This window comes from Vicugna pacos, unplaced genomic scaffold, assembly GCF_048564905.1.
Source record: "Vicugna pacos unplaced genomic scaffold, VicPac4 scaffold_20, whole genome shotgun sequence".
Classification (NCBI taxonomy): Eukaryota; Metazoa; Chordata; class Mammalia; order Artiodactyla; family Camelidae; genus Vicugna; species Vicugna pacos.
Genome location: NW_027328741.1, coordinates 42,319,248 through 42,341,126, shown reverse-complemented (window position 1 = coordinate 42,341,126; position 21,879 = coordinate 42,319,248). Strand labels below are relative to the sequence as shown.

Genomic DNA, 21,879 nt, shown 5'->3' with positions numbered 1-21,879 from the left:
AACTACCAAGAGCAGACGTCAGGCAGTAATGTGCTGCTGCAACGGGGAAAGGAGTCCAATGTGAAGTGAACTCAACTTTGATTCGTCCAGAGTTGACTGAGCACTTTAAAGGGAGAGTGAGGGTGTGTGAAAGTGGCCTCAGTAGAACCAGGGACGTGAAAATCTACTAAAAATAGGCGGGAAGGGGGGGTCCGTGTGAAACTCACCTGGGTATGCTCACCGGTGCTTACTGAGCTTAGGATTCCACCGTCTCACGGAGGCTGGAAGACAGGGTCACAATCTTCAGGCATTGGTTGCAAGGAGCAGTAACTTCTCTTGATAACCTTGAGTTTTCCTACTTAGATAGGCACTTAAGAGGGGATAGAGGCATCTGAGGGATGCAGCCTGGAGACTGTTAGAAGCTTTGTTAGTGTTTTGTTTAAGCCTTTAGAGGCCAAAGTTAAGTCTTAGTCAAGAAGGGGGATCAGGGGAGCCTGTTTGGAGTTTGGTGAAGAAGATAATCTTGCCACCAGCACTGTGTTTAGGCTGGCGTGATTGTTACACATCACTGAGGCAAGACGGTTCCATATAGCCTGCTCTCTGAAGTCCCCGCTTAGAAACCCTCTCAAGGAATCCCTGGACTCACCTCACTGTTTCCAGTCACTGATGACGGATCACTGGCCTTAATTTTCAGATGTCCTGCCTTGAAACTTACTTTGTATGATGTGCGTTTGTGAATGTCTGTTTCAGGGAGGAGAGTAGGTCTGGTTTCTGTTAGTCTATCTTACTTCTATTCCTTGATCTTAAATCTCTTTCATCTTACGTTAATGTAGTCATTTCAGCATTCTCTTGATTTTGGTACTTGCATGGTATGTTTGTATAATCTTTGGTTTTTCACTTCTGTACATCTGTATATTTAAAATTGGTTTCTTGGAAGATAAAGCATGCCCCCACCCCAGTTGTTGGGGGTCGTTTGGCTTCTATCTCCCCAGGAACTCTTGGCCGTGGTCAGTTGTAACAGTAAACAGAACAGAATCCTAATGTAAACATAACATCATTATACTGCAGGGCTCTTTCTGTTGAAGGCATTGCCCAAGGGGGGGGGCGGAATCTGAGCTTTAAAAAACTTAATAACTTTTTAAATTTAAAAAAAATTGGATTTTTTAGACAATATATAGCAGTTACATATTTTTTCTCCAGTCTGACAATCTTTGCCTCTTAACTGACATTTTTTTCAATTTTTCTTTTTTAAAAAATTTTTATTTATTTTGTAGGGGGAGGTAATTAGGTTTATTTATTAATTTATGGTTTAGAGGAGGCACTGGGAATTGAACCCAGTACCTTGTGCCTGCTAACCATGCACTCTACCCTCCCCCCTAACTGACATGTTTTAAACCTTGTTGGTATGTTTGGATATATATTTATCATTTTTTCTTATCGTTTTCTACTTATGCCCCATATTCTTTTTGCTTGTTAATTTTTTCTGCCTGGCTTTGAATCAATCAGTTTGTATTTTTAGTTTATTATTAGATTATTAGTTATATTCCTCTGCCTAAATTTTTTAGTTGTTGTCCTAGGGTTTACAATATGCACCTTTTGTGTATTACTGCCTAACTTTAAAAAGATACTATACTACCTTGTTCACAATATAGGAGCAAACATTTTTTATTTCTGTCTCCCATTGTTTCTGTTGTGCCGTCATGTCATTTATATTTATACTCATTAAAAACATTTAATTGTTGTGTTAACTATTTACAGTTTCAACAATTAAATGATGTTTTGAGAATTTAGGGAAAGAAAAATTTGTCTTTTATATTTACCTCCATTTTTAACAATCTTTGAAATTCTTACTCTTTGTGCAGATCCAAATATCTGGTATCATATTTCTTCTGCCTGAATAACTTCTCTTTACATGCCCTTTATGCAAGTCTGCTGACAGCTAATTCTATTAGATATTTCTGGTCTGAAAAAGTATTTACTTCACCTTAATTCTAAAATAATTAATAGACTTTATTTTTAGAACAGTTTTCTATTTCAAGAACAAATCAGAGATACTACAAAGAGTTCTTATATACTCCTCATCCAGTTTCCTACACACATTAGCATAGTATATTTGTTGCAATTGATTTTCTGGTAAAAACTGAAAAAAAAAACAATAGCAATGTGATGTTATTAGATAAAGTCCATAGTTTATTCATTCTTTTTAGTATTTACTTAATGTTTTTTGTCCAGGATTCACTGCAGAATATCAGATTGCATGTAGTCGCCATGTCTCCTTGGTTGTTTTAGATTTTACTTGTTTTTGATGACCTTGAAAGTTTTGAGGGATTCTGGTCTTTTTTTCCTTCCATAGGAAGGAAAAGACCTTTATTTCAGAATACACATATACACACATATCATATATTTTATATATATGTGTGTGTCATGAATTAAGTACTCTGAACCTTTAAAACTTGTTTGTATATTTGGATATGAAAAGGAATATCTTTATTCATTTGAAACAAACAGAAAATTCTATATAGTACGGTTGTTAGACCACATTAAACTTGACAAAATAATCTATGTTGGGTGATATAATTTGTCTTTAAAAATGGAATGAAAGAAATCTAGGGTATTCAATAGGTAACACTGAGAGCCTACTATACAAAGATGCTAAAGTATGTTTAACATTTAAAGTCATGATATATGATATCTGCTCTCAAGTCCTTTACACGTAGTCTAGAAGGGAAAACATACATAGATAAGCAGTTATAACAGAGTACAGTGATTCCACATTGGAAGTTAAGTACCAAATATGGAGACAATGCAATGGAGGAAGTCACCATCTTTATTTGAGGTGGAAGAATCAAGGAGATTATACTTTGATGTCTTGAAGGATAAATAGTCGGTCATAAGGTGAAAACTGAATGAATATTCAATGCGGAAGATGCAGCTGGTACAGAGTGAACTACAAAGCATTTGGAAAATTATAGGTAGTTTGTTGGAACCATGTTAGTTAACTTAGATTTTAACCTGTAGCTATCATGAGATGTTGAGACACTGAATAGTTTTAGTAGGGAGATGCATAGTTGAATTACTCCAAGTCACAAGTCAAATGCAGTACTCCAAAGAAAAGAAGTTAAAAAAAAAAAAAGAAGAAGCTTGAACTAGAGCCCTAGTGCTGGGCGTTGGTAGGTGAAGAAAGATGGGACTCTCCTTAAAAGGTAAAATTGACAGGACTCAGTAATTTAATAATTGTGCAAGGCTGAAAAAATAATCCAAGATAATGCCCAAGTTTGTCTCAACCTGAATGGTTGGTGGTTCTAGTAATTAAGAGAGGGCACCTGGGAGAAGTAAAAGGATGAGGAAGAAGAGACTTAAGAAGGAAAATAATGAGTCAGATTTTTTTTAAACACTCAGCTCATGGGAGATTGACATTGTGTATTCAAGCCCAAGGAGCTGATGCAAAATCAGGATTAAACAGGTAGCTTTTAACTCTTACAGCAGATATCTATTTCAGTCTCCTCTCTGATGTGCTCACATTCCCCACCTTAGCTCAGTGCACCCTAACTCTGCATTTATCATCTTCCCACAGTCCCAATGCTGACAAATCGCTAAAGCCGGAAGACGCAGTAGCACTTTGAAATCACTTTGAAAGTGATTTTCAAAGTATTTTTTTCCCCCAAAAGTTGGAGAAGGGAGAACATCACTAGACTCTCTATTCATCCACTTCTTCCAATTTCATCCACCAGTGACAGCTGAAGCTCTGAAGAATAGGGTGCCAGGATTTGTGAAGCATAAGGAGATGTGATGCTCTGACAGCTCTATGACAGCTTTTTGCAGGCAGATTGCTGTCCTGTGAGCTGGAGCTACACGGGATTATGTTCTCTTCAAAAGAGAAAGTAGATGAAGAAATTCTCAGGCTTGGACAGATGGTTGAGTTGATTAAAACATCCTTTTTCCATGCCAGTCTCTCATTGTTGTGACCTGAGTTACTAGCCAACATCCCCTTGCTGCAAACCTGGATTCCTGACCCTCTTGCTGTCTTTGTTAGTTTCTATGAATTTCCAGCTGTTTTGCTTCCTGCTTTGTTTCTCTGACTTTGTGTGCATTATATTCATGCCATCCATCCTTGAGCTGACCTAAAAAAAGTCTGTCCATATGCTCTCCTGTACCTAACCTCTACCTCAACACTCAGATGACGCCAAGCAGACAAACACCCACTAAGCCAGTTCCCTTCTCAGGTTACACCCCATAATATGACTGTGGCACCAATTCTAACAGAAGCTGATCCTGGATGGTCATGAAGAATGGCGGTACAGGTACAATCATGGCAGTTGTCAGAGCCACGATTTCCTGTGGGTCACTGACTTCCAATTTCACTTTTCATATGGTCCATGAAAGTATTCAGTTCTACTTCTTTTTTCTAACATTTGATTTTCCAGAAAAAGAAATCTACTACCTCGGAAAGAAATTGTCTGCCGAAGTCTTGGTATGAGTTGAGAGAGGTCTGACCCCTAGGGGAATACTTTCCAAGTTACATGAAGGAAACTGCAAATATAAAATGCAGTAAGTCACAAAACCAGAAGTTTGATTTGGTATGGTAGCACCATGAGAGTCACTTGTGGGTATATATTATACTGTATTACTAGTTAAATTATAAAATTTTGCTGAACGTAGATGCAATGAAGGATATTACCTTCTCACTCAAACATCCCTCTCACTTAACTTCTATGTCCATCATATTTTTGCTTTTCCTAAAGCTTCTGGTTTTCCTAGAGTCTTTCTTCCTAAATTTTGCTGCCAATTGAATACAAGATGCAACACTTATCCAACATTTGATATGCCATATTTTTTCAAAAACATGTAGGGTTAACCTATAGTTATTATAAAGTGTTGAGGTACTTAATTTTAGTTGTATTAACAATTTTAGCAGTGTCATATAATTTTCAAAACACATTCATATCTTCTTTTTTGTTTGATTCTCATGTAGTTTCCTAGATTTTCAGGGTAAATATTTCTATTCTGGCCCTGAATGAAGAAATTGAGGCTTATAAGAACCCGTTCCAATAATTATAAGCATTCCATAATTTAAAGTCACACACTCTGACATTTACTATTCCTCTATCTTGTAATATTATTTTTATTATTTATATTCTTTATATGTACTTTATTATTTACCATCATTTACTATACTATATATACAACTTACATACCTTATCTTTGTATACCCCCCTCACACTGACACACACACACACATTAGAATGCAACTAACATAAACTCCATCAGATAAGGAGTTTAGTTTACTTTCTTTGCTTTAGTTTTCCCAGAATAAAAAAAAAAATTCTTAGAATAGTAGTAGGCACTCAATACCTATTTATTGAATAAATCAACATAAAATTGAATTAGAACCTCTTATTAGTAATAATATCCATCTGGAAATGGTGAACAGATAAACTCTAGCTAGCATTTACTGAGCACTCATCAGACGTCAAACACTGTGTGCACATCAGTGATCTCATGATGGAATATTTCTGAGTGGGTGAGAGAAAATCATCTCCATGGTCCTGAGTCACAAATTCACTCTTGTTAGCTTTGTGGCCTCAAAAAAGATACAGAATCTTTAAGATTCAGTTGCTAATTTGTTATATAAGGGTGATAAAACACCTAAACTAATAAGACTTTTTGAGGATAAAACTTGCAAACCTATGGTAATTGATTAGTTAAGTGATGCTACTTTAAGTAATAGTAATTCTTACCACAGCGCAATGTGCTCTGTGCATTTATTACCTCTATGAACAAATGAGAAATGTGAAGTGTAGTGTGATTAACAAATTTGCTGAAAATCACGAGGTAAATTGTGACCTCATATCATTCTGACCTCCAAGCCCACACTCTTAACCTCAACAATACATTGCTATTGTGAAAACAATTTTAAAATCAGGAGAAGATAACACCCATGGCAAAAAAACAAGAACATAATATTCTACTAGCATCCTAACTTAATATTATATATGTATTTCAATTTTAAACATATGTTGTCTGTTGAATAGGATCTGAGTTTCCTAAGCTGAGAACTAAGCATAGTGTATTCAAGAACTTGGTTAAATTGTCCCATTGCATGGGGCCTGCATTGCAGCAAATATTCATGGAAATAAAAATTGGCCTCCTACTGGGACTTATAAATAGTTTTACTGAACAGAAATTTCCATTGAAAAGGCATTTGCTACTTAGGGTTTTATCAGCATGTAATTGAAACTCCCAGTCAGGAATTTAAATCTTAAATTTGAAAAGGACATACCACATACACAGAACATATAACAATACATCAATTGCACACACGTCGGCCATTATTTGGATTAATTCGCTCAGTGTACTCTCTCTCCCCTTCTCTCTCCCTATATTCCTCTCTCTCCCTCTCTCTATCTCACATTCTTTAGTTTGTCAGTTTATTAAAGTGCACACATTTCTAGGTTCTAGATTCCTAGAAACTTGAGAATATGTACATGAATGATTATTGAAATTATTTTTCCTAAGAGTGTATTTACAGCAATGACAGATAAAGAACAATTTCCAGATAAACGCAACGCAGGCAATATTGATGTGTGGATGCACACACTCATGGTGAGGAGTGTGGAGAAAGAGTTAGAGAAGGAGTGTGGAGGGGAGAGGAAGGGGCAGAGAGGGAGAAAGTAAAATCTAGAGAGATAGAGAGTGCTAGGGCCAGTAGGGGGGAACTCTCGAGGGAAAGCATCTCTTGGGCATGTTTGCGGAAGTCTATAGCTTAGTTCCCTGAATAAACACGCTTGGCTCTTCTCTTTTCCTTTTCCCATAATAGGGTCAGTGAGGTGAGCTCTTATTTACAGAAGAAAATGGTTCCAGGAAATTGTGTAGATGGTTACAATGGACACTGTAACCTTAGCCCAAAGGTTTCACATTTTATTCTTGAAGGAGAGAGAGAGAGAGAGCGAGACTGATTTCACGTTATTTCTTCCTACCTATATCCTCCTACCAAGAAAAAAAAATGGACTTTACTGTTCCCTTGAAGTATATTCTCATTTGATTTAAATGTTGATTAATGTTTTCTTTTCATAAATTTCAATCAATTCTTATATGGGCATTTTTTTTCCAGTGCTGTTTGTGTATTGTGACTGATTTAGCTGTATTACTAATTGTCATGAGGAATATAACCTGTCAAAAATCATTCATATATAGTACATGCAAGTAAGATTTTTTTAAGTAAAAGAAAAGTCTAAATAATCAGTAACATTTTGACATTTTAACATTTAAGTGGCTTACGTAATACTTGAATAACGACTCTGTGTGTGTGCCCCATAGAAGTAATGCACACACATATGTATACATACACATACACTTGTGCACATGCACACACATATACATAAATGTGGTTGCGTGTTCATCTAAAGCCCCGAAAACACAATTACATTGTGTCCTTTGGCTTACTAAATTTATTATGCAATCTAGAATGTCACAAGAGTCTAGAATTAGGAATAAAAAAGCAAGAGGGTATTCAGTGATTCAACTTAGCAATCAGGAGTTGGATGGCACTGAATGCCCAAGGAGTGTCATTCCAGAAATATCTTAAAAAGTCCTACTCTTTGAACCTGTGTCACAAGTAGGCAATGCTATGTGTAGAAAATTCAGTCCCACACAGTGATTGACAAAAGAAAGACATGAAAATAATCCACTTACTACCGGTATATTCCTGGTGGTCTTTTTATATACAAATGTAACATATGAAATAGGTGATACATGCCTGACACACAGTTATCACTTAGTAAATTCTACTTAGGTTGGAGAGTTTCACAGCAGGTAGGAGCACAAGATTGTGAGTCAAACTAAAATCTCAGTTTCAACGTGTATCAATTATACAAATTTGGGCAGTTTATTTAATCTTATCTAATGTCTTCTTTTTTCTTCTTAAAAATGATACTAAAAATGTCAGCCTTACAGACTTAATGTAAAAATTAAATATCTTACATGCAAGTCATTACAATCTCTGGGTCGCAAACTGTCTCCTCCATCATCATCATCATCATTGCCATTATCAAGATGTTTTACCATTTTTTTTTAGATTAGATATAGTCAGAAATCAGTTAAAACTGAAGAATACCAAAATTGAGACACCCAACATGGGCATTATTACAAAGCAAGGTCAAGAGTCAGAAACATGGGAAGATTAAGCTATAATTACATTAAGAGAATTTAAAAGGACAGGCTGGAAGTATGGTGAACACTTTTGGAGAAGGTAGAGCCAAGTGGGGACGCCATAGCAATGGCCATTGCGAGGCATGAGGCTCCCATATCTAAAGTGTGTGTCTTCAGTGACAAGAATTCCCTTCTCAGTTCAGGCATCTGCCTTCAGGTTCTCTGCCTTTCTAAATAGCTAAGCAATTTTTAGTCTTCACTTACCACTGGTATATTCGTGTTGGCCTATTTATCTGCAAATACAACATCTAAAGGTTGCAAGATTTTATATGTATGATATACATAAAAACATTCTTTAAAAATAACTACAGTCTGCCATTTTCACTGACAATATGAAGTGTGTAAGGCATTTAATTCAGTAGACTGTTTCTGGGAACAGAAAGATACCAGGACAATACATATTCTGAAGTCTATCCTTTGGTGAATAAATTATTTAGATTGTTCTATTCCAACCAAAAAATGATCCTAGTTCTAACCATTCAAGCCCAGGCTTCCTAGACCTGACCTCTGGGGCCTTACTTCCATCATCATATTAAATCTTGGTACCAGGTCAGACACTTTATACAAGTGTGATGAAGGAAGATGTGTACCCTCAAAGTAGGCGAATGGTCCAATTCAGCCAAGGTAAGAGTTTTCCTTCTATACATCTTTCCTTTGAAACCATAAGCTGTTTGAAGGTGTCTTTTTCTGCTATTATGGACCCTGCTTCTGATGCATATTTAATGGAAAGTGAGAATTAGGTGGAAAATACAATCTACTCAACAGCCACCTTCCTTCCCACGAAGGGTATTAAGCTCCACACACAGTGACTTATGGTTATTTCATTAAATGCAGGTGATTACATCTATAAGATTATTTCTTTCTGTTAATGAAAGGAGGACAGATTCCCAAAAGAATACAGGCCATCACTTTTAATAAAAACAGCAGACTGTAATGATCTATTTATAGAAATATCAGTGATTATAAAATGTCTGAAAGATTTGTTCCAATCACACAAAGCATGGAAATAAATCATCTCAAGATTCACTTTTATACATTGGAAAAAAATCTTGCCAAATGATTTACAACCGTTGGAATGGAGATAATCACTAAACAAAGCTGAATCATTTGGCTTTTACCAGATTAGAAACATATTTTAAACTCAGGAAATTTTGAGCAATAGAATTCCAGACACCATTTTCCTTTCTCAGGGGAATACTGTATCAAGCTGCGCTGTTGTATAGAATGATATGTGGGTGTTAAAAACAAAGCTTGGTGAAAGAAAACAAAATTGCAATGACTTCTTCAGAGTGAGTCTACATCCTTATTCACAGTGTTGAAGAAATAGCAAAAAGGAAAATAAATGTCTTGAATGATAACGTTCCTCCTGTGAAAAAAATCAAAATAACATGAAGTAATTGATACAATTATATTTTCTGAGCCTCTGCTTTGAAATTTGAATATCCCAACTCATAAATGGCTTGTAAATAATCCAGAAATCTGTTCAGCTCCCACAGCATACACAAAAGAAACGCACTTCATTTTGAAAGCAAAACATTTTTTTCTATGCCCGACAAAATGCTAAACCTTTGAGCGGTATAATGGATCACCGTGGGAGGCTTAACTCAGTGATGCGTAAAATGTATACATTTTTACCAAAACGGTGTTTATGAGATCCTATTCACCCTGGGTGTACATCTGTTTAGGTTATTAAAAAGTCAACACGTCTAATGGGCCGCCGGCATGCAGCTAAGTTTTAGTCAGCGTTTTCTGTTCTGTGCTCCACAAATCACAATAAATCCAGGAAAAAGTCAATTGTTTACACCTCTCAACTCTACCACTGCCCAGTCGAGAAATGTAATAGCTTAAGAGTCCCATTAGGTGAGTGAATTAAAAAGGTTTAGTTTAGATAGGATTTAGATTTAACAGTTCCTTCCACACAAGCTGAAACATTATCACACTATCTCAAAGTTCATTCCATAGCATCAGGACTTCATTTCAGCAGTTTTAGCAACAGACTCTGCAGATTAGAAAGATCTATTATAACTGAGTTGCCTAGAGGCAAGAAAAAGGGAGACTCGAGGCTTGCATATTCCACCATAGTATTTGGATTCAGGTTGCAAATATTTGCTTATCATTTATTTAGAGGTTTGCAGCATTTGCATTTATTTATTTGGAGGAACGTTGAACCGGAACGGTGTATTAGTCAAGAGCTTCCTTTTTGTGGGCTGTTGATAAATAACCAACCTGAGTATGAAAGGAGAATTTGGCTAGAGTAAGCAGATGGCAGGAAGCAATCTGAATGTCTTCTCGCTGATTAATCTAAAGGTTTCTTACGGGGCAAGATTCTGGGTGCAACAGTATTGAAGGCTTCTAGGCTTAGCCTCTGGTATTTCTTTTGAGAAAATCAGGACTACTGTGAAATCTCCCAAGCACCTATTTCTCAAGAAGGAACGCAGAGAAACTAAGTAATGTTGGCAGTGCCTACCTCAACCTTTACCTACTTTACCTATATGTAGAGTGACATTTAAAGGCGTTGGAAATCCCATCAAAAGCATGGCAGTGTCTGCTACTTGTCATGGTGATTAAAAAAAAAGCTGTGATGTTAATATTACAGAAGGTGCAAAACTGAATCCAAAGTTACTTCAATTCATACATCTACAATCAAATAAAATGAGAATCTTCTCATAAAATTCCTAGAGCAATGGTTCTAAACACTGGCATCAAGTTAGAATCACCTAGAATACTTATCTAAATTATCAATGTCCAATGCTCTTCTTGCAACAATTCTGAAATAGGTTGTCTGAGAGAGAAACCCAGCAGCAGCAAAATCTAAAAGCTTCCTGTGGAAAAGAGCTTTGACCCCAGGCGTTCTTGGGCACTACGTAGAGTGAACAAAGTTCTAGACCTTATAGAAAGTTCTAGACCTTACAGAAAATGTAGCGCATCTGAATTTCTTCAACCTTCATTCTATTTTCTCCCTTTTGTTCTTTGCTCAGAAAATAAAGCTCTGAGAAAAGTGTATGGAATTTCATACAATTTTGACCTCCCTAATAACAACTGTGTATTTATTTCTGTATCTGAATAGTTTTCTCTGAAAGAGAGCAAATAAGTTTCCTCATTATTTTCTGCAGTATCTGAATTTAAGTACAGCATCGAGACTTTGCAACAGTAAGTGACAATATGAACTGCAAAACAAACATTGTGATTTTCTCAGGCGCACAATCTCAGCAATTAAATGCATCTGTGTGAAAGATTCTACCAATCTCAGGAGGTCCATCTTTATTTCCAATGGTTTCTTTGTACAAATCTTGCAAAAGTTTTTCATTAAAATCACCTTTGTTATAAAACTTTGCTATAAAAATTAAGGTATTTTGTATCTCTGGGTTGATGGGGCAATGGGGACTAACAGAAAGGATGTTTGCCTACCACTGCGAGATATTTGAAAGCACAAAATCTCTGATCTATTTTGAGAATTTTTTTCTTCTAGTATACAAGTACCTGAATGCTGTGGAATGTTGCATACCAGTGTAACTATATGAATTTATATTGAGTGACATGCCTTACCTATTTGGAAATAAAACATCAGAAGGCTCACATACGGCCTGAGCTTGAGGATATGTATGTTAGGGTGTGACTGTTAGAGGCAAAGTGATATGTTTTCCTGAGAAATTGACCCTATTTTTAATTAGATATGTCTGACTTTATCTTTGATAATACCCTCTACTTCGAATTCTGCTTTATCTGATGTTAATACAGTTATTAAAGCCTATCTATGCTTATTGTTTTGCACAATATGTCCTTTTTCAATTTACATTCAATATATCTATGCCTTTATATTTAACATACCTCTCTTATAAATATCATACAGTTTGGAAGTTATCTTTTTATCCATTCTTATACTTTCTGCCATTTAATTAGAACTATTATAGTCCATTAACATCTGTTAAAGTTTGATGTAATTATTGTTACGTTTGAATTTTATTTTATTATTTGTTTTGTTTCTATCCAGTGTTTTCTCCCACCTTTTTTTTTTTCCTCCTTTCCTGTTATTTTAATTAACTGGTGGGGAGGGTGTTGGTACGAATGAGATAATTTTGTTTTCATTTATCCATTGGCCTTCTTGATGTATTTCTTGACATGACGTGTTAGTAGTTACTAAGGAATTACAATTACGTGCAATTACTTGGAGTTAATAGTGTACCATTTCAAGTAAACTTTGCAACCTATAAGTTTATCACCCCACTATCCTTTTATAGTTGTCATTTTATGTATATTACCTCTACAGCTGCCTTAAAATCCAAAATAAAATGTTATAATTTTTTTCTGTGAACATTATACGTATTAAAAGAAAATGAAGGATAAAAATAAACCTTTTAGATTTTCCCGTGTATTTTTTATTTTCAAAGATCTTCATTCCTTTCTGCGGATCCATTTTCCCTCTGACTGTATTTCCTTTCAGCCTGAAGAACCACCTTGATCATTTCTTGTAGAGAAGATCTTTATTTTATTTATCTAAAAATTCTTGTTTTCGCTTTATTGTTGAGAAATGTTTTTTACTGAACATAGGATTCTGAGTTGACAGTATTATTTTTCCTCCTCCACTTTGAAGACATTGTTCCACTGTCCTCAGGCCTTCATGGTTATGAATGACAAATCTGTAGTCATTCAAATTGCCATTCTGTAGGCAACACATTTTTCTCAGGCTGCTTTTAAGATTTTCTCTTTATCTTTAGCTATCCACAGTTTAACTGTGATGTGCCTATGTACGTGGCTCCATTTATATTAATAGTCCCTCATTTTCACTGCACTTCATGGACCTATAAATTGATGTTTTCATTAAATATGGGAAATTTTAGAATTTATTTCTTCAAAAAAATTTTCTGACTTAATCCCTTTCTAATCCACTTTTGGAAATTCAATTACATGTATGCTATACTTTTTTGTATGGTTCCCACAAGCACCTAAGTTAAATCCATCTTATTTTTTCCCTCTGTACATGAGATTGGATAATTTCTTTTGATCCACCTTCAAGTTTACTAAATATTTATCTGTCGTCTCTATTCTATTGTTAAGTATATCCTGTATGGGTTTTTTTTTGGCATTTTAGATAATAATTAAGCAAATCTAGAACTTAGTTCACTTTTATTGTTTCTGTTTCCCATCTGAGATATTTCTGTGCATTATAGCATACTTTCCTTGATGTCCTTGAGAATCAAATGATCATTGTTTTAAAATTTTGCTAATTCCAATATCTAGGCTACCTCAAAGTTTCTGTCTCTTATTTGTCTTTTCTCTTGAGAAACTATGTTTTCTCATTTGTTCATCTTTTGAGCAATTTAGAATTTTATCTTGGAAATAGTGAATTTCATGTTGTAGAAAACTCTTGATTTGCTTATGTTTCTTCAAAGAGTGTTATTATTTTTTAAACAAGCACTTAGTGGGGTTGAACTAAAATTGCAAATTTTGGTACCCCTGGGATGGGTGGCAGCTTAAATACTGTATTAGTTCTTTTGGACTTAGCTGGTCTGCTTATAAGTCTGAACTGCACACTCAGAGTTCAGCATACAGGGAAACTTTTCTACATGGAATTTGGGGTGTTCCTCTGCAGTGGTATCCTTTCTATATGTTACCCTTAAAATTCCAGGAACAGTGGTTGTCCTAAAACCTAGTCTGTGGTTCTTCAAAAATACTAAAGGATTCTACTGAAATTTTAGCTGGTCCTCATGGCACTGAACAAGCCCTCAGGCTAAAAGCTGTAAAAGGTGTGAATTCAATTATTCCTTCCTTCCTCTCTTTCTTTCTTTCTTGCTTTCTATCTTTCTTTCAAATGCCAACTTCCCTTCATTTTCTATCTGCATTCCATACCCTCCTGTGGCCTTAGTTTTTTTTTCCAGTATTTTTTCAGTTTCTTAGAAATTGAGATATAATTGACAAGATCATTGCATTAGTTTTAGGCATAAAACATAATGATTTGATATATGTATACACTGCAAGATGATTACTACAATAAATTTGGCCAACACCACATATAACTACCATTTTTTTCTTGTGATGAGAACTTAATCTTAGCAACTTTCAAGTGTACAATATTTTTCTCTAGATTTTATGGTTGTTTTCTGCAGGAAGTTTGGTTCAACTGGAGCTAATTTTCCATATCTGGAAGTTTATATTCAGTATGTTGTTGTGACAACTAACCAGAGAGTAAGAAAATAATCAGGCCACATAAATAATTCAATTGGGTAGAAAAGAAATTAATTAAATCTTAAGAATCTGTTAGGTCCTTTCACAAGTTTCTCAGCAAGAACTACTTGGGAATTTTAAGTTTATCTGAGGTTATATTATTATTATCAACATAAAACAAGCAATGGATTTGGGAATTTGTTATAGAATAAAACTAATACTAAAATTATTATCTGATTGGCACTATTAATGAGTTGCAGTACACCTTTTGTCTCTGCATGCGTGTGTACTTGGTTCACTTAAATCCTAGAAAGAAAAGGGCAACCCCAAACAATTATTATGAGATACATGAGAACAAAATTGTTGTGTAAGCATTGATTTAAAGGATTTTGATATGGTATTTTTCTTTCTCTTTCTGACTACTTCACTTTGAATGACAATCTCCAGGACCATCCATGTTGCTGCAAATGGCATTTTATCATTTTTTATGGCTGAGTAGTATTCCATTGTATACCACAACTTCTTTATCCAGTCATCTGTTGATGGACATTTAGGTTGTTTCATATGATATCACTCATATGTGGAATCTAAAAAAAGACAAATGAACTTATATATAAAGCAGAAACAGACTTGCAGACATAGAATACAGACTTGTGGTTGACAGGGGAAGTGGGGTGGGAAGGGATAAACTGGGAGTTTGAAATTTGGAGATACTGACTGATATATATATAAAATAGATAAATAAGTTTATACTGTATAGCACAGGGAAACTATTCAATATCTTGTAGTAGCTTATGGTGAAAAAGAATATGAAATGAATATATGTATGTTCATGTATGACTGAAGCATTGTGCTGTACACCAGAAATTGACACAACATTGTAAAGTGACTATACCTCAATTTTAAAATAACAATAAAAGAGGATTTTGAGTCATTTTTATTTGAAATGACCATTTTCCTATCAGTTTACCCTATAATTAAGGTGCATTTTTTAAACTTACAGTTTATGCAGATCTTCTTACCTTGCTCTTCAATATGAGAGCTAGAACATTTCAAGAATTCTTTTTTTAAAAGGCAGATATATTTACCCTATCAAGGAATTCCATTGTTAGTATTTTCCCTAACACAATTTTACTATTTTAAAAAAAACACATCCTCAAATAATACAAAAAGCAAAAGAAAGAAAAATATTAATTAAGCTGATAGTAAAACTGTCAGAATTTTCTTTCAAAATACTGTGATTTTCTATTTGGCCTTTGGGGCTATGAGCCAACAACTTTTGCTGCTGCTGCTTTAATTTCTCAATGTTCTAATTATTTATTTTTAAGTGAAAATGCTCCCCACAAGGGAAAAGCCTGCACACTTAGACCAGTGAAGAGGACCAAGTTGTCCAGTCCTTGAATGAAGCCCCTGAGCTGCTTTCAGTCTGAAACTTCACACAGCCTTGCCCAGTAACAAAATAACAAGATCATCACAACATGATGGGAGGAAGTTAGTAACTCTGGGTATTTTAGAAAATAGCAGAGATGTTGTTGAACAATATTTCTTATAACATGACTTCCTTTGAGACATCTGTAAGGGCTTGTGTTATACCCTGTTTGTGGAGAACAAACTGTGGTATCATTGCATGTAAGTTTGTCTCACTCATGGATAAAGAGGCAAAATGCAATTAAAACATATTAGTGACATAAGAGCCCTGAGAATTAATGAGACCACGGTAACTAAGTCTAGATACTGAAACAGATTTTATTGTTTTCACTGTGCTGATTCATTGTAAATATACAATTAATTATGAAATATTTTCTAGAACAAGGAAGTCATAAACCAGGTCTTGAGCATTGTTAAGATTATTAGAAAAAAGAGAAAGAAAATTAAGAGTAACTTTCTATTTGTTGTTCATTTGTTCATTGAAATAAATAAATGAAGGCAGAAAGACAAGAAACAATAGAAATCCAAGCATGGAAGACAGATTACTAAGTGAGTGAATTATGAGAAATCTGAACGTACAAATGTAGGGTGTATGGTCAAGAAGAAAACATTGATGAATAACTCCAATGCTAAGAGGTTACTTTCTTTTAAGAACAAGCCCAGCAGTACAAGCTTGGCCTTCTGATTAACATGAGTTGAAAGCATGCCATGCATGCCTGGCTTTGGTTCTGTGTCAGTCAGGAAAGGTTATGGTATAGTAACAAATGACCCCAATATGTCAGTGGCTAACAATGAAGGTTTATTTATAGTATATATTACATGTCTACATTGAGGTGGATACAATTCTATTCCATATCATTTTAGCACTGACTGATGGAACAGGCTCTATTTTTAACATTGCTATTGTTCATGGCTGCAAATGATAAACCACACCATAGCTCTTAAACTTCTGCTCAGAAGTTGCATACATTAATTCTGATTACATTTCATTGGCCAAAGCAAGTCATATGGCTATACCTGAGTTTTATAGGTGGGATGTGTAATTGTACATCACACAGGAACACCTCAAAGAGAAATGGATGAACATAATAAAATATAACACAGATATAGTTGGCTGAATGTGGTTATGTAATTTAACTTACTTTTTATTCTCAAATATAGTTTTTAATTTGTGAATAAAGCTAAAATAGCAACATGAAAGATTTTTGTGAAGATTAAATATGGTAAATATTAATTGGCTGGATCAGGAACTGATGATCACAAAGTGTAGTAATGTTTTCTTATTATTCTATTCCATTTACCTACAAAACATTCTTACAACATGACTTCATGTTAATTAATTAATTAATTAATTAATTAATTAATTAATTTCTTAAATTGAAGTATAGTCGACTTACGATGCTGTGTTAATTTCTGGTGTACAACATAGTGATTCACACACACACACATATACATTTCTTTTCATATTCTTTCTTATTAGAGGTCACTACAAGATATTAAATATAGTTCTCTGTGTTATACATTAGGTCCTTGTTGTTTACCTAGTTTATATATAGTAGTTATACCTGCAAACCCTGAACTTCCAATTTAACCCTCCCCACATCCTTCCCCCCATAAGTTTGTTTTCTATGTCTGTGAGTCTATCTCTGTTTTGTAAATAACTTCATTTGTGTCCTTCTGTTTTTCTTTTTTAGATTCCACATATAAGTGATATCATATGCTATTTTCATTCTCTTTCTGGCTTACTTTGACCTCGTGTTATTTGATGGAACTTTGTTCTAATAGCTCACACAGAGGCAGCAAAAGATTTGTTAGTCTGTGTGGCTGGCAGGCCACAATGTTGTGAAATCAGCAACTGCTCTGGTGACATTGCACATTTTTCACAATTATACATTTAAAAAAACTTTACCACAATTTATGTCACTCAGAATGAAGCTTTTGGAGAGGAAGTTGATTGATTGATTTTATTAAGAAATAGTTCCTTTCCTGATGGGGAAGTTATGAAAAAAATTTGAAAATTTAGGATGTTAGTCAAGGGAAGTCAGTGTGATCATTCCCAATGGTTAAATTTCATCACTCCTGGCCTAAGGAAAAGTGTTCCAAGAAAAGCCTACATCAGTGGGAGGCAGTCCAGTATAGCCCATATTCCTAAGAGTCCACCAGATGTAACTAATGATTCAGTTACTATCCCAGAATATTCAGTCATTCACCCAGGTGGCCCTAGTTTACCACTGTTTTTATCACTGAATCGGGAGTTTTGCTAAATGGACTTACAGTTTGCACTAACGAGAACGTCTGGTTCATCATATCACAAGACCCTGAAAATAACACTAACTACTCTCCAAAGTAGAATTTTCTGACAAACTTCAACTGAACAAAATCCTACACATCACTGTATGAGGAGGTGCCAGGGACTGACGGCCCCTCTCAGTCAGTTACATTCTGCTGACACCCCGGAAGACTTTCTGTGAAATTTACAATGGAATGGCCAAGGATCATTCATAAAAAAGGGATAAATCTCCTGCTGCAACTACTTTATAGCTGTAGGAAGATAGAATATGTTTAAATTAGTTGGGAAAAATAATACACTATGTGTTTTTAATTATGAATGAGTCACATAACAATCCTTGATACATCAATTATTTGACAACACAGTCGTAATCTATTCTCAGTCATACATGGATTTCCGAGTGAGAAAGAACATTAGTGACAATTTATGCAGCAAGATTCACTATTATAGCTGTGCAGTCAGAGAGTATGTGGAAGCTCTTCATCTTTTGGATCTAAGTTTCAAAGCTATCTATTCAGAGAAAAAAATCATAAATAGAAATTTCTTTCAGAAACACTAGATCTAAAACAGAGACAATCCCCTTTGGAATTCTCAGTTATACGCCCTATTTGTATGTGTGTATGGACATATGTATGTGTGTGTATATTTGTTTCCTTTTATTTTTTACTACTTGTAAGCTCCTTGAAACAGGAATTGCCTTTGATTTTAAAGGTACTGAGTTTGTCATTATGCATTTGTAAAGCAAGACTTCCTGAAATATTGTACCAAACTAGAAAACTTTAAGTTTTTCTTCTCTCTCCCCAAGGACATGTGAACCTATTATATGCTTCTCACCACTCTCTGTTTCTATCTCCACTCCTCAATCTGTGTTTCTTAAAGTAACGTCATATTCTACAGCAAATTTAGAAATGTAAGGCAGCTCATGATGATAGTTATTTATCCAACATAAATTATGAGCTGATGCTACATATAACATCTAATTTTATTTATATTCCATAGCTGAGGTCTGTGTTCTATTTGTTACTCAATCATTAATAAACTAGCCCTGTGAAAGACCTCAGAAAAGCCATCTTACTCTTTAAAAAGGTAGCGCCCTTAGAGTATAAGCAAGCCACCATGCTCTTTAGCTTACATATGTTGGTTGGTTTAAATCTCACGACAATCATGGTATCTTATCTTTAGTTTTCATTGCCTGAGTATAAAGACTGTGACCAACATAAACTAAGTAACTTTCCCAAGTTATAACCAAGCTATTTCAGACCTTACAATATGCAGCCCTCATTAAACCTACTTACTTTCTTACTTGAAGTAGAGTTGATTTACAAAGTGTGGGTTTCAGGTGTACAGCAAAATGATTCAGTTCTACTAATATACATCTATCCTTTTTCAGATTCTTCCCCATTATAGGTCACTACAAGATACTAAGTAGAGTTCCATGTGCTCTACAGTAGGCCCTTGTTGGTTACTTATTTTATATATGGTAGTGTGCAAATGTTAATCCTAAGTTATTTAACAACTATTTATTGGATTCCTACTGAGGATTAGTGCTGTGCTATTGGAAGAGACAAACTGAGTTCATGTCTGTGTTCTGTTAAAGTAGCAACAAGCAGAAGGCATCTAATGTGAGCTTGGGGAAAGTGATGTGTGGGATGTGCTGACATGTATGGGGTGTATGACTCTGTCCAAAATGTGATCCTTTGGAGAGTCACCAGTGGAAGAGACTTGAGTCCTGAAAGACCAAAAGAGTGTATAAAGTGAGACAGAGTGGTAAATGTGAAAGATGATTCCAGTGAGAGTGTGTATATGATGCCCAGGGTCAGCGGGGGAAATGTCATGGGTAAAGGAGCCAGAAACAATATTCTGAGAACTGCAAGTAACTCAGTGTGACTGAAATGACATGGGTAACGGGAGGAAGTGGCAGAAGCTGAGTCAGGAGAGCAAGCATTTAGAGCGCCTTACAGACCACATGAGAGAGCTTTGGATTTTAGGAGATAAGGAACTATTTCAGTTTTAAATACAGGAAACTGTATTGATCAGGGTTCAATCCAAAATACGGATGCAACACTAGGTGTCAGAGAGTTTATCAGAGGGAGCTGGCTTCATGGGTGTTGGATAGCAGAGCGAACAAGTGAGGATGCTAAAATAATTCAAAGATAAAAACAAATGCATTCCAGAAATAACAACTGCAGGGAGAAACTACCATCCCTATGACTATCTAAATAAAGAGACTGTAGAAATTCAAAGTGGGGAGAAGCGTTTGAATTTGGGGCTTAGAATTCTGAGGATGGGGCGTGGTTTGGCATCGGTGGTATCTTTCAGGGGACACAATGAGCCAGACACTAAGTGGAAAGAAGCTGGACACTGGGGGAAGCTGACATGCTGTTACTAGGGCAAAGTGTTGTTACTGGGACAGACCAGCAGTGAATTCCTACCTCCCTATCTGCCTCTACCACCTCCTGTTGGTAGAACTTTAAAAAAAGGGGGGGGAGGATTCAGTTGGCAAAGGAGATAGGCAGTTTGCAGATTTCCAAACCTTGCATCATAAAGCTAAGTATGGAAGGGTAGATTTGGGGCTGAGAGACAATAACTTAATAGCACGGTCCACTTCTTGGCCGATCAGCCTCTGAATATCATGCTATATGGGAAGACCTGAAGTCCCAACTATTACCATAATCTGTCTCTGGGTGATGTTAATTCCTCCTTTAGTTCCTTCACCATCCCACCCGAATAGTCAATAAACTAAAAGATAACTTACCTTAGGTATTTGGCAATAGCGATCTTTATGTGAAATACGAAATAAGAAGGGGAATAAAAATTATGTATGAAATATATATAATATGTAAGTATGCATTATATATAGTAACAAAACTCTGTTCACTTGTTATCACACGATTTCTGTAAAATTGTCATAGACCACAATTCATAAATGCCTTCTGTAACTCATCCCACACACTCTCTGTCCTCAACCAGCATCTCGGCTGGCAGAGTTCTTTATTGAGTTAGGTAACTCCGACTTATACTTCTGAGAAGCTTAAGATTTCCATGGCCCTCTCTTTTGATGGTTGTAGTTTTTCAATTATTTATACTATTAAACACTTGTTCCTTGGCCAGAAGCTATGTTCCAGGTGGTAGCCAGCGACCACACTGGCATTGTGTGAGTGCACAGACATCAAGGCTAGCAGAAGCAATTCAGGCAAGGACCATCCAGGTGCAGAACACATGTCCCAATGAGGATAAACTGCTACCTCCTCCACAAAGGGAGAGGTCTGATAGAATCAACTGGCTGCCAGGTTTCTGCGTGGTGAGGCCCCGGGACCAGTCAGGGGGCCCTCTGGTTTTGATCAGGCACTTGGCAACAGCAGCAGCCAAGTCAGCCATAGCGAGGAAAACCCCATGTTATTGAAACCATGTACTGTTTCATGTTCTTCCACCAGCATCCCTGGGAAAGAAACCGACACCTTCCTGATCCCTGTCTCCTCTAATTGCATAGAATTGCAGTGTTGCCCATCAAAGGGTATGGATGGAAGAAGGAGCCAGAAATCAGAGCTACTTCTGCTATGGACGACTGGGCACAGGTGATAAGGGCAAATCGTAAAAACTGTGTTTCTCCTCAGGAGACCCCGCATCTGGGTAGACTGACAGGGCCAGGAAACCTGAAGCAACTCATGATAACTTAGGAGTCCACACATACAAAGAAGTCTAGAAAGTGGGGTCTGAAGGGGCTGATCTCAGGAAGACAGCCAACCCACAGCTGCCCCATATTATTTGCGGACCTGGGTCTAGAATTCAAAACAGATGAGACATTGTTAAAG

The 21,879-nt window shown here is 35.9% G+C and overlaps 1 protein-coding gene across 1 annotated transcript in view; it reads right to left on the bottom strand.

Annotated features, from left to right (window-relative positions):
* Positions 1-21,445, bottom strand: part of LOC140693677 (uncharacterized) — a 237,953-nt gene extending 216,508 nt beyond the window's left edge. The window contains exon 1 of the mRNA XM_072957385.1: positions 21,313-21,445. Within this exon, the coding sequence (XP_072813486.1) occupies positions 21,313-21,445 (133 nt within the window). The remainder of the gene's footprint in view (positions 1-21,312) is intronic.
* Positions 21,446-21,879: the final 434 nt, after the last annotated feature.